The following is a 13,257-nucleotide window of genomic DNA, read 5'->3' on the forward strand; positions in this document are numbered from 1 at the left end:
CGGCGCGGGCCGCGAGCTGCTGGGGCCGAGCCCGGCCCGCCGTGGGCCGCAAGGGTGCGGGTCCCAGCCCGCCGCCGCCGCGCTAACCCCGCCTCCCCTTCCCCCTCTTGTCGCCCCGCGCGCAGGGCTTCCTCAGCCGCCGCCTCAAGGGCTCCATCAAGCGCACCAAGAGCCAGCCCAAACTGGACCGCAACCACAGCTTCCGCCACATCCTGCCGGGGTTCCGGAGCGCAGCCGCCGCCGCCGCCGCCGCCGCGGACAATGAGAGGTGAGCCCGTCGCCGCCCCGGCTGCGCCCCGAGGGCGCGGGGACAAAGCCGGAGCCGGGCAGGGCACGCTCCCGCGGGAGTGACGCCTCGCCGACCTCCGGGAACTCCGGGAACGGGGCCCCCGTCGGACTCGGGGACCGGGGCTGCACCCTTCGTTGCTTTCACCGGCTGCACCTAGGAGGGTGCTGGAGTCCGGGGTGAGGCCGGGCGGCAAGTGCCCTCTCGGGCATGTGGGGTCCTGCCTCGTCTGGCCGAGGTGGGCATTGTTTCCCGAGCGGTTCTGTGCCTGGAGGTAGGGACGGAAGTGGTGCCTCCACCCTCAGGACCCATCCCCGGCCTACCGAGTCCCTCGCTGTCCGATACAAAAGGCATTTTCGGCTGGGTTTTGCCCAGACCCGGCAGCGCTCGTGGCGCGGAAAAGGGTGAACATCTGGAGGGGAGGAACAGGGGGTTGGGCCGCTTAGGGGGCACATCTGCGCTAAGTAGGGCACGTGCTCCGCTGGGGGCTGGGGCGAGCCGAGCAGGCAGTGGCCAAGCGCTCGGTTGATGGGCATAACCTAAGACCTGAGAAAATGGGCCTTCCCCCTACAGTCTGGGCAGCTGCTCCCCTTCTTTACCTCCCGCTCCCAGGGGTGTCTTCTGTTCCCTGCTTCCTTCTGGGCAAGCCGGGAGCAGGTGTGGAAATTCCAGGGGGAGGTGGCTTGTGGGGAGGGGAGAAGGTTGTTGAGCCTGCTCTGGAGTCACTGGCAACGTGCAGGCTTCAGCTCGCTAGGGCAAGCCATCCTGTCCGTGCGGGGGCACTGGGCGGGCACAGCCTCTGGGGGCCCTGGTTCGCCTCCTTGAGTCGTGTCAGCCACAGGCACCTTTCCACTTAGGCATAAGCAGTGATGGATTCCTGTGCCAGTTAGAACGTGTCGTGGAGGTGAAGGAGCCAGTAGGCTCCAAGGAGCCTTTTCAGCATTCAGCCCCAACATCTTAGGCTCCTGGCATCTGCCTTCCCAGGTCTGTGTCCGTTTTACCATTGGCGAGTTGGCACTTCTTGTGCGGGAGGCACAGGTAGAATGATAATGTCTTTCCTTTCCTCCTTGGTTCCAGCAAGCAAGGAGTCCAAGTTATCCTAACTCCTGCCCAAGGTGGTGTGCCATTTAACTGACACCTAACATCTACCCCAGGGCACCCCTCCCACATCCCAATTAGAACCACTAGACCTTCCATCAGCCTAGAGCTGTTCTTCAGTGTATCCCCACCACTGTCTGCACCTGGCTTCCCGCCCCGGCTGCCAAGCCTAGCCTAAGGCAGGACCCCCACCCCCACCCCCAGCCTTTCACTGATGGCTATGGTGCCTCAGGGGACCAGGCGTTCCCTGGCAGGAAGATGCATCCAGGCCAGAGCTCGGTGCTGGGTGCAGCCACTGCGTCTTTGAAAATCTCCATTCCCATCTTTGTTATTATTGTCTGTCTGGGCGGCAGGCCACCCGGTTCGCTGCCTTCCTCTCTCCTCCGGCCCCCACCTCCGGCAGTCTCCCCCAAGAACATGCCCTTCTCTGCGCTTTCCCTGGCAGGGGTCCGGACCCTCTGTTCTCGCATGCGGGGGCTTGTGTACGTACCCCATTTTGTGTGCATGTGGCGGTTGTCCGGGAGCAGGAGAGAGCAGGCAGCCCGGGTCTCTGAGTGTGTCTGCCCTCTTGAGAGCAAGCGGCATGCATGTCGTGTTTACCTTCCACCGCTGGGAAGCCGGCACCAAAAAGCCAGCAGTTGCTTGGCCAGCAACCCTAGTCAGAGTCGGGGCTTCACTAGGATGACTTCAGAAACATCCTGTGCAGCCTGGTCTCAGGTTAGCCGCCTTACATGGAGGGGGAGGGGGAGTCGGGTTTGAGAGAAACTACAAATCCATTTCTGGAAATGTGAACGGCTGCAAGAGGAGCTGAATGTCATTGGCAGTGGTGTGGAATTGTCTTTTTACAATTTTCTGTAAACAATCTGTCCTAGTGGCCTCTCTGGCACCGGAAGGGAGCCCAGATTTCCCTGAATAGTCAGGCAGACTGGGTATGAATCCCTCTACCCAGTCTAGAAGCTGCAATGAGCTTTGCCAGGACAGGGGTCTTGATTTGTTGCTTTGTTCAGGAATTGATCTGCTGGTTGCTGTTGGGTGAGTGGGCAGATGTTTGGGGGGGGGGGAGCAGCCCCCGGAGCCATCATTCTTGGGAGTTGAGAAACATCAACTGTGGTGAACCCACCCCCACCCTCTAATTTCATGATCAGACCTGGGTGAGTGCACAGGGTCTCTTCATTCTAGTGGGTGTTGTGCTTCCCAAGTGCAGTAGAAGGAACAGACCAAGGAGAGGTTGAGCCCCCTCTGCAGGCTCACCCCCTGACTGCGATGCCTCTCCTGGGGTGAATACAGAGACACCAAGCAGAGAGTGGATGGAGGGCAAGGATGGAGAGGGGATAGAGGCTTCCAGGTTCATGTATGAACCCTGATCCCAGTGACCGTCCCATGTAGATGAAGAGTTTAGGGCTATCTGGTCATTTCCATGAGTGTAACTGGGTAAATCTGTCTGGTTTGTATGACTGCTAAAGAGGTGTTGTTGCATGTTAGTCTGGGCGCTCTGTGACTGCTGTGTTGGACAGGTTGTTTTTTGTTCTGGAATTCTCCACCCGGAGTCTGGAAACCAGGTGGTTCTGTGCTGGAATCTTTGGGAATCTTCGGAAGGAAGTCTGCCCTAGGTGTGCGCTGTTGCTACTGTTTGGTTGTGAGGCTTGGGTCATGCCAAGGGCTCAGGGCTACAGGACAGGTTAGAGCCTATCTACTTGTTCTACTGAAATGGCTCCAGGGGAGGTTTCTAACCATTCTCCATGACCCCCAGTCCTCTCAGACACCCATTTCTCCTTTAGAGGCTTTGGCAGTAAGCACCAGGGACAGGTAATCATTTCTCCTGGATAGCAGAAATGAGTGCTGGCCAGATCACTTTCCAGGTGAGCTGGGTGCTGGCAGAGTGCTTCCTTCCTCTTGCAGGCTGGAAGTGTTGCTGCTTCATTTACAGGTTGGTTTTAATGTTGGTAAAAGCAATAAAAGATGCCATGGCTCTGCCTTCCCAGAATCAAGTCGCTTGCTCATTTATTGATGCTTCCGAGCTAGGAGGTCAGCCAACATCCTTATCCCCCCTTTCTCCTGACACCATTTCTAGGTGACCCTACACATTGAGTGAGGGTGCCCCCACCCCCCATTTTCTGTCTGTATTCCGGAAGTGGCAGAACCCTCCTCATTTTTGCCAGTTGGCCTAGGGCAGCCCTTAGCTTGGAAGTGTGCGCGGTCAGGAGCACCTAGGTAAGGCTAGTGTGTGTGTGCAGTTAGAGCCGCACTGTCGGTCCCCAGGAATGTGCAGAACTCAGTTTCCACATCTGAAAGTTTCTCAGGGAGGGATTCCAGGTGTGTAGAACCAGGGAGAGGCAGTAATTTGGGGTGGGGGTGGGGGTGGGGGTGGGGGTGGTTACAGGGACCTCCCTGGCTGGCCCTGAGTAGGCAGATGATGAATTCTGTTTCCAGGGGTGGAGGAAGAAACAGGAAGCAGGGTGAAGAACAGGTGGAAGGCAGAGCCTGTGCTGGCCTAGGCCTTTGCAGTCTCAGGGCTGGTATCCAGGCCAGGGCTTGTGTTGGCTCCTGTCCTGGTGAGCACAGGGATGGGGGGGTCAGGGCCTTGTCTGCATTCCTTTTGAACTGGTCAGTGAAGAATAGGGACTGCGAGATGCTCTTTAGACAGCTACTATGTAATGGGCGTATGTGTGTGAGCTTTGGCTTCCAGCCCATCCCTAGAGCAAGTCACCCAGGCTTTGGGAGCCGTATTTCATACATCTACAAAGTGAGCACAGTGAAAATTATGATGGAGATGCTGGTATCATACATTCAGTATTTAATCACACACACACTCCTGTCTCATTTCATGCAGTTTCCTTAGCATTTAATACTGGGTCTCACACATTTCATAAATGTTTCTAAAACTTGATTAAGTTAAAACATAATGTGTGAAAAAAGTTAGCCTAACTGTAGTATTTCAGCAAGTGTCAACAGGAAGAAGCCATTTTGCTTGGTAGGCCTCAGTTTTCTCATCTGTAGGCTGGACTAAGAGTCACTCATGTGGTATTATTCCAGAATTCTAGAGAGCTTATAGATGCTGCTGCTCCTGATAGGAGGAACTGAGTGGTAATGGAGAGGGGGGATGCTGACCTTGAACAAAGCAAAGCCAGAGGCCTGGGAAAGGGGCCTTTTCCTCAGCCATGCCTGGGAGTGAAGATCTTCCCTATGCGTTTTACCAATCTATTCTAAATGCCCGTTGTTCCACCTCCTTCTGAGCCATCCTTATTTTAATTCATCTAGCCTTTAGGTTTACTTTTTCTTTATTAATTTAAAGCCTTGTACATTTATTTTTGTCTGCATCTCTCTCATCTTCTCGAGGGATAATGTTTTAGAATTACTAAGCCAAAGAGTATGGGATTTGAAGTTTCTCTCTCTCTCTCTCTCTCTCTCTCTCTCTGACACACACATACACACACACACACACACACATACACATCATAATCCTCTAATGGCTTATTTCCTGCCAGTGAGCTTTGAGAGTGACCACCTGTTGGCATTTCTTCATACCCTCAAAGAGATGAGTTGTCTGTCATTAAAATGGACTCTTTTTGGAGAGGCAGGAGAAAACGACATTTCTTTATTTGCATTAATTTGCTTGTTAGTGGCTGAGTGCTGACTGCTCTCCTGAGTCACGTGGCCAGTGGTGCTGTTCCCTCCAGACTCCTCTCTTCTCTCCTTGTGTTCTGAATTTCCCACACAGCCCTTTGCAGGACTTTCAGTTGCCCTGTCAGGCCTTCCTTAGCACTGGGAGGCCTTGTGTGGGTGGGCCCTCCATGTTATATGAGCTATAACGGGAAATTCATTAACTCCTGGTGAGAAAGCCTCACCTGGTTCTCATCTCTTTCCTCCTCCCCTCCTCCCTCCCCCAACATAAGGGAATCAGATTTAATTCTAAAGCAATAATCATTATGAAGAAGCTTCTATTTAGGGCATCTGTCCTTCAGCGTAGGCAGGCAGAGAAGGGGCTGTAAGGTCCAGGGAAACTGAGGCCAGGCATGTTGTAATCAGATTGCTTCCCTGTGCACCGCTTTACCTGGGGCCTTGTGAGCACAGACAGCCTAACCAGAGCCCTGGGTGCGATGCTGAACCTCATCTCCCGAGGAGAGGGAAGCCACAGACTGCAACCTGGGTGCATGCAACAGCCAATTTATTTTTGCTTTCTCATTTTTATTGCCTTCCTTTTATATCCGCAGCTCCCTTGTGTGCCTTCTAGAGATCTGAGCTGGGTAATATTTTAAGGAATGGTGGAAATTAGCTAGTGATCAGCCCCAGGCTGCCCAGCTGAAGTGTCAGAGGCTGGGTAAGCCTTTCTTTGAACAAACACACATCTGCATACTTTATATATTTTGCAAGTATGCATTTGTCCTCAAGAAGGTGTATGTGCATGACATGTATTTTTGTATATATATTTTAAATAAGCGTATATATGTATACATATATATGTATATGTATGTCACACACACATATATAACATTTGCAACGTATCAGTTTGGCATCCTGTTGGATTAGACCATCTAAAGTTTTAAGATTTTATAGGAAAACATAGGCAAATGATTCAATCTAAATACTCAGTAAGTGCTGGCTTCTGTATTATTATTGTGTGTTTTTTTTCCTTGTGTGTCTTCTTTTGTGTTGACATATACTCTGTGGTATCCAGGTATGCATTCTCTGTGTGTGTGTGTGTGTGTGTGTGTGTGTTTTCTGTGTCTGTGCCCATGTGCACATTCCCATCCACATGCAGTTCTATCTGGGCATATAAACATGCTAGCTCAATTTGTGAACAAGCTGCCTAACTTCTTGGGGGTAACTTACTCAGCCCCAGCCCTTTGACTCCCTCTCAGCCTCACTTGCTAAGTAGAGACCAGGTCCTGGTGACAGCCAGCCTCAGGGGTACCACAGGACTGCTCTCCCCCAAGTAACCTTGCCTATTTCCAGGCCCCATATCAGAGGCTATGCAAATCGACTCTTTAATGGAATTCCTTTGCAGAATATTATTTGAACCAGAAAGTTAATTACCGGGCTCTAATTAACGGCTATTTCTGAAGACCACAGAAGCAAAGTAGAGATCATAGAGAGACTGAAAAGGCAAGAAGGAAAGCCATGTACCTCCCTGGTTGGCATGGTGCCTTCCCGGCGGTAGCCAAAGTTTCTCCCCACTCTGAGTTGTCAGCCCTATTCTCTTTGCGATTGTGAAGGACAAAAACGCCCCTTCCCCAGAGTTGTGCTGGTGGTTGCAGATTTCTGTGCCCGTAAGTCTGGAAGGGTTCCCCTGAACAGCATCCCACTGGGTAAGAGTTGTGTGAGTGGGTGTGAGCAGCAGGCCCAGGTTGAACTCAAGCTATCCCATCCTTAGAGCCCCCAGGTGACATGCGAAACACCTGCCCTCTATGTATTCACTTGAGTTTCTTCAGTGTACTGGCCCTTTTCCTACTCATCCCATGCAAGGGGTACTTTCTGTTACCCGAAGCAGAGTCTAGGTAGGTGCCATGGCCAAACCCCAGCAAGAGCTTATCTTCTTGCCCTCAAACCCCATCAGTATGCACTGTGGAATCACCTATGTGTGGTCCTTGAGTAAGGTGAGCCTGGATTTGGTCACATGCTGTCATCTGTCTCTTGGATGCTGTAGATGATCTGTCTTCCTCAGTAGCCCCTTTTATCACCATCCCATGTGCCTCTTACCTAAGAAAGACTCAGAGGTGGCTCTGTGATGCACGTGACATGGAAGCTTCCTCTCCCAGCTCTGCTGGGCCCGCTTTCCCATTCCTCCTGAGTTAGAGAGCATCAGAGCTTTGTGGGCATATGGCTGTCCCCCTCATGTGCTGTTCTGTACTAAACACTTTTCTTGAAACTTGGGATGCAGGTACTTGTGAAAGCCATCAGTTATGCATTACATGCTCTGTCTATGCTAGGCAAGAGGTGGAGTAAGATCCCAGAAGAGGAGGAAGAGTATGTCCAACCTGACACCCTTCCTGGGGATTCTGGCTAAGTGTTTCCACAGCTGGAGGTGAATCCTGATTCTGGCAGTATGGCAGGAATGCTTTTGCCTGCTCAGGAGGCCTGCATGCCTCTGGCTTCTGACTGCTTCTGGGGTGTGGGGTGGGGGTTGCTGATGTGAGGCAGCCAACAGTGCTGTGTCCTGAATGGAAATATTTACTGTTGCCAGTGAGTAACTTGGCATATGCTGAGAGATGGGCCAGTGGATGGCCTCAAGGCCCTGCTCCTTGTAGTGACCCCCAAAAAGGTAACCTGAGAGGCTTTGCTGTTACCTGCTGGCACTCACAGGTACCTTGGGGCTTGTGGACAGGGGCTGTGAGCGTTACAGGCATTGGCTGTGAGTTCAGCTTTCTTTCTCTTGTGGCCCATGGTGTAATAACTGACATGTCCCACTGTTCCCTGCAAGATGAGCTGTTCTAGTGTCTCAGTCTCCCTCCTCCTCCTCGTATCCAGTGGGAAGCGCCCAGTAGGGAGCTGGGGTGCTCTTCAGCCCTCTCTCAGCTGCCCTGGCAACTCCCCCTCCTCGGTTGGCCCCCTCCTGCCTGCTGTTCTGACTTGTCTTGAACAAGTAGGGTCCTGCTCCGTCGTACAGTCAGCCCGGCCTGATTGTAAAAGGACACATTGGGCAGAGATATAGATGATGCCAGGGTAGCACACACCCTAATAAGATGCGACATTGTCGTGGGGAGTTTTCATGCTGAGGGCAGTGAATTAGTGTAGCATCTCCCTGTGCCCACTGACTAAGGGGAAGTTAATTTCATGCTCTGTCTTTTTGACATTCATAATCAGAGCGTTGTATTGCAGCTGCAGATTGTTAGCACGTGAAGAATGGCCAAGCCTTAACAATTACTGTTTCTGGCTGGGGAGATTTATTAATGGATTGTTCCTGGTCCCACCCCCTGTTCCTGTTCCCTTGATGCCTTCTTTGCAGCCCCACCCCACCCCCACCCCCAGAAGGTAGTCAGGGAGCTCAGTCCCAGAAGTGACTGGAATGGAGCTTGTCATAGATGCTCCATGCAGAGGAAGAGTCATCTGATAAAATACAGGTTCTGGACCCCACCCGAGACGTGCTGGATGACACTCTGTTGGCTAAGCATGTTTCCTCAAAGTCTGAGAACTGTTGCCAGTGTTTTAGGGCTGTTTAGGGGTGTCCTGCCCTCACCAGGGGGCTCTTTTAGCACAGCCTATGTGGGGGAGTGTGGCTGCCAGTGGGCAGACTGTCCCAGCTCACCTATGAATGGTGGGTGAGGGGATCTGCCTTTAGAGGCAGGGTCTTGGAATTTGTGGCCCTGGCCACCTACCTCATGCTCTAGCTCCTACAGTTCCCACACTACCACATGCTGAGGAGTCATGAGCCTGTCTGAGGCCCCAGTGTCAACTACTATTTCCCTCCTAGCTTCAAATTCCTTGTTTTAGTAAAGCACCATGGCAGGGCGGCAGTTGAAGTTGTTGCTAGTTGCTAGGCTTTGGTCGTAAAGCCCCTGGAGCTTGGTGGACCATGTAGCTGGGCAGGATGCAGATGCCTGGGACTTTGCTGTCTACACAGCAGGCTTTTCTTGGTGCTGGGATGGCCCCACCCACCACCATTGAGTAGCTCTTGAGTAGCTGCTCTAGATTGGGCTGTGCTTAGTCTGTTAAGTACCTCTGTGTTTCATCCTTCTGACGCACATGGGTAGGAGCTGCTACTGTCTCCACCTCACAGTCCTGTGTGTCTGTAACTGGTTCCTGTCTTCTTAGGATGGCACTGATTAACAGCGGTTGGGGGTGCTGCGTAATTGGCTTTCACAGTACCCCACTCTCCAAGTCAGAACGTGAATGTGACTTTGGTTACTGCCTTGGAAGATCAGGGCAGAGAATTTAGTGCTGGTGAAATAGCCTCTTGCGTGTTTTACTGTGGGTCTGTGAGAGGGGTGCAGAGCTGAGGGCTTACTGAGTAGGCTGCAGACCACAGGCCTGGTCCAGGTTACCTGAAGTGGTCTCATCTTTGTCCTAGAGTCTGGATGTGTAGCTTTGGTGCTCTGAGTAGGAGTCATGAAAACCTATTCCAAGGTATTTCCCAGCCTGTGACTAGCTGCCTGCAGGGGTCTCGGTGAAACAGACTGCCTCTTCAGACTAGGAGAAGGACCTGCTCTTCTGTCTGCCATACTCTGAGCCCACTGGAATGTCTCCCAAACTAAGTTCCAAAGACTTCCACATTCTTGCTGGTGGTAATAGGTTGGGGATCGGGTATTTCCTAGCCAAAAGCCATCTGGGGTTGGGGGGATGACCTCAAAATTGGTTCCAGAGCTTCCTAAGTATGGGAATACACATTGTCTTCTGCAGGGGACATTTGTTTCCTTACCTCAAGGTTAGAGCCTTTGAGAGCTCCTGCAGTGAAAACAGCAGTTCTGCTTTATTTAATCCTGGGCTTCCTGCCCCCACCCCAGCCCCAGGAGCAGCTGGAGACATCTGCAGGAGTGTTCTGCAGAACATCATTTGGTAAACATTAGCTTGAGGTGTTCCCTCTCATCAGAAGCATGTTTTTAAGACTGAATTTTGGATGCATTCCCTGCCTTCAGGACCTGCAGGAGTGAGCCTTGCATAATGGCGTTGCTGGCTCAAGTGGCAGGGTGACGTGTTGGAAAAAGTTATTATAAGGTCCTCAGAGTTGTTCTTCAAAACACTTTCCAAGTCTCGTGTGTGTGTGTGTGTGTGTGTGTGTGTGTGTGTGTGTGTGTGTATCTGTCTGTCTGTGTGTCTGTCTGTGTGTCTGTGTCTCTCTGTCTTCCAAGAGTTAGTGGCTTGACCAGTTCTAATCTTAGCTCCGATATTGGGAGTTGTTGTCCCTTTGTGGGATGAGCGGATCCCCCCCCCCCACAACTGCTCTGACTCTGGGTCTCCCATCCCCCTCAGGCGCTCTCTGTTGAAGGAAGTAGTTGGGCAGAGGCTGTCCACAGATTTGCATAATTGTACTGTCCTCTGAATAATTAATAAAGCACTGTCCTTGCTGGGAGCAAAATCTGCACCATTATGGATGGGTCTGCCAGGAAGGGTTTGTCAGGAGCTCTTGCAGAGGACCCAGTGGTTCTTGGAGTCCTTGACCTTTCAAGGAGCCCCCTCTCTAAGAGAAAAATGGGACACTGAGTGTTCTGGGGAGTTGCCAGTGTTCTGCCCACATGGCCCTCAGGCTGGCCTTGCTGCTTCTGGGACCCACAATGAGAGCTCTGGCACATATGGGTCATGTGTCTGTGTCTCTCTGGTGTCTCTTGTTTCTGTAGTCTTCTCAGACGTGTGACCAGCTGTTGTGGGGATCTAGCCTCCTTTCCTGGTCATGACGCTTACTGATGGCTAGGACTGAGTTTTCGAGCAGGAAGCGAGGAAGAGAGGCGTATCTGTGTGGTACCCTCTTCCTGAATTCCAGTCTCCCAGTCTCTGGACTTCCAATAGCCTGGAGCAGATTCCTTTTGAGATTTCCACTTCTTTTTATTGCCTCTTAATTCCTTATGGTATGTGATTTCTTGCTTCTTCCTATTTCTTTCCTAGAAATGGAAGTTGAGGCTTGGAACTGCCCTGGCACACTCCTAGAATCAGAGAAAGTCCTTTTTCTGCAAGCCTGGGTACACTTCCCAGACTCCCCATCTTGCAGGTGTTAAAGTGTGCTGGGCTGAGGGAATCCCATTGTGCCAGCAGGCTGGGCAGCATCCAGTGAACCAGAGGAAGTAACTTTCTTTAAGGCACAACTCCTCAACTTAGAGTGCTAATGTGTGTCTGAATCTGCAAGAGGGAGTACAGGCTGCTTTGCCTCTGCCCACATTTACTGCACAGTATCCGTCTGCAGATCCCTAGAATAGGACACCCTGTTCATAGGAAACAGACCATGTTATCATGCTATAGCTGAATGTGCCAGCACTGGCACACCCCTACTCCTTTTCTGAGCTTGCCGTGTGTGTGTGTGTGTGTGTGTGTGTGTGTGTGTGTGTGTGTGTGCGTGCGCGCGCGCGCGCGCGCGCGCGCGCATACTGGATCATTCACCTCTTGTCTTTCATACCCCCTCAGGCTGTGGCAGATCAGGAATCATCCCATTTTACAGATGAACTAGAGAAGCCCAGAGAGAATAATTACCACACCCAGAGGCACAGAGTTTGCACTTCAAATTTACATTCACCAGCTGGGCCTTAGGCTCTTTCCCTTGTAGCTATCAAGAACCATTTGCTCCCTGGATAAATGTCAGTCTGTTGGCTAGGGTAGGGACCTGTTGCTTCCCCAGCTGTCTTCTCCACTTGTTTGGAGTATCTAGGGTTGGGAGATTAGCAAAATCTCCGTTTAATAGTTTTCCCACTGTGGGGTTGGCTTTGGCACCTTGTGTCAGTGTGAGTACAAGGCTACCAGATGCCCTACTTACCTGGCTGTTCCTGACAATCTACCTTTTTCTTCCTCTTGCCTTGTGTTTTGGATGGGTCAGATGTTTTGAAGTGTCCTAAAACTATGAAGAATTTGTCTTAGACTGTGATGGTGGGAGGGAAAGGAGGAGTGTCCAGCTGTCTTGTCTTCCTTCAGCTCTTTCTGAACCTAGAGGTTGGACAGGCAGCCTGAAGTGGACATGCTCTTGGCTAGACATGGGGATTGTACCGAGGTGGAGATAGGAGTCAGGATTTGGACCAGCTGCTTCATATATCTGGAACTGGAATGGAATTTCCATCCTCGCTCCGTTGAAAACAAGCCACACCAGGCCTCACTGATGAGCAGAATTCTGCTTTGACACATAGACCTGTGTCTGGACCAGACCCCATTTTCTTGTGTGATGAGACAGGTCCCCTGGAGTTTTAAGTTCTACCTGAAATTTCATATGTGATCATTCCGTCATACCATGTTATCATTCTGTTATCCCATTATGTAGTGGATCGTGTTTGAGACCCCAGAATTCTGACAGTAGATCCACATCAGCACCCCCAGGGTGTACCCATCATGTAGGAAGACATGGCCCAAGACAAGCAGGAAATGATGTTTGTGCTGACATTTCTTCTACTTAGAAAATCAATATTCTGTGGTCTGCCTAATTGCTCTGTTGCTGCTAAATGAGTCATTATGGAAGGAAAAGAGCAAACGCATTGTGAGATTAATGGGAGAAAATAGTTGGTAAATGACTTTGGTTTGCTTCCGAAACTCTGAGAAGGTGTTACTGTGAGAAATCTGGAGAGTCATACAAGGCTGAGGTTCAGGCCATGGGGAGACAGCAGCTATCGGGTGGTGAGGTGCTAAAGGTCTGAGATCCCTGTTAAGGCAAGACACCTCAGGGACTGGAGCCTTACAGCAGCATAGGCACTTTGATGGTCGGCTCATGAGGGAAGGGGCACTGTTCAGGTACAGTTACTCGTCAGGCATCAGGCGAGGTGGGGAGAAGTAATGGTAGAAAAACTAGCCTCAGCCTCTCCCCTAGCAAGGAGATACGCTGGGGTAAACGTGTCTCACAGGCAGATTACAACCACACTGCCCAGTGGTAGTGAGTCCAGACCTGCAGTGTTTGATCAGGTGGGAGTAGGGTAGAAACAGAGAGTTCCTAAAACATCCTGGGCAGGTACAAGAGCTTATGCCTCTCCCGTGGTCTGACAGCCTAAGAAATATGCTTCTTACAAGTGTGGAAACCAAGGCTGAAGACGGCTAATGATATAGCCAGCTCTTAGAGATGGGCTGGCTTTAGACCTGGGCTTCTATATCCCCAAGGCCAAAGGGATGTTCCTCTGATGCAGGAGACTGGCACCTGCAGGTGCAACTGCAACTAGAGTCAGGAACTTCATTCCTGCAACAGGACTGGCCGCTAGCTGCCTATGACTGTTGAACTGGGGGTCTATAGGATGTGCCAGCAAAGTGTTGACCTCAATATC

At 51.5% G+C, this 13,257-nt stretch overlaps 1 protein-coding gene across 10 annotated transcripts in view; it reads left to right on the top strand.

Annotated features, from left to right (window-relative positions):
• Dab2ip (DAB2 interacting protein) overlaps nucleotides 1-13,257 on the top strand; it is a 176,101-nt gene that overhangs the window by 106,451 nt on the left and 56,393 nt on the right. For all 10 annotated transcript variants that reach the window (XM_029537055.1, XM_021194743.2, XM_029537060.1 and 7 more), the window contains exon 3: nucleotides 126-268. In XM_029537055.1, coding sequence (XP_029392915.1) covers nucleotides 126-268 — 143 coding nt within the window. The remainder of the gene's footprint in view (nucleotides 1-125; nucleotides 269-13,257) is intronic.

Source organism: Mus pahari, chromosome 3 (genome assembly GCF_900095145.1).
Source record: "Mus pahari chromosome 3, PAHARI_EIJ_v1.1, whole genome shotgun sequence".
NCBI classification, from domain to species: Eukaryota; Metazoa; Chordata; class Mammalia; order Rodentia; family Muridae; genus Mus; species Mus pahari.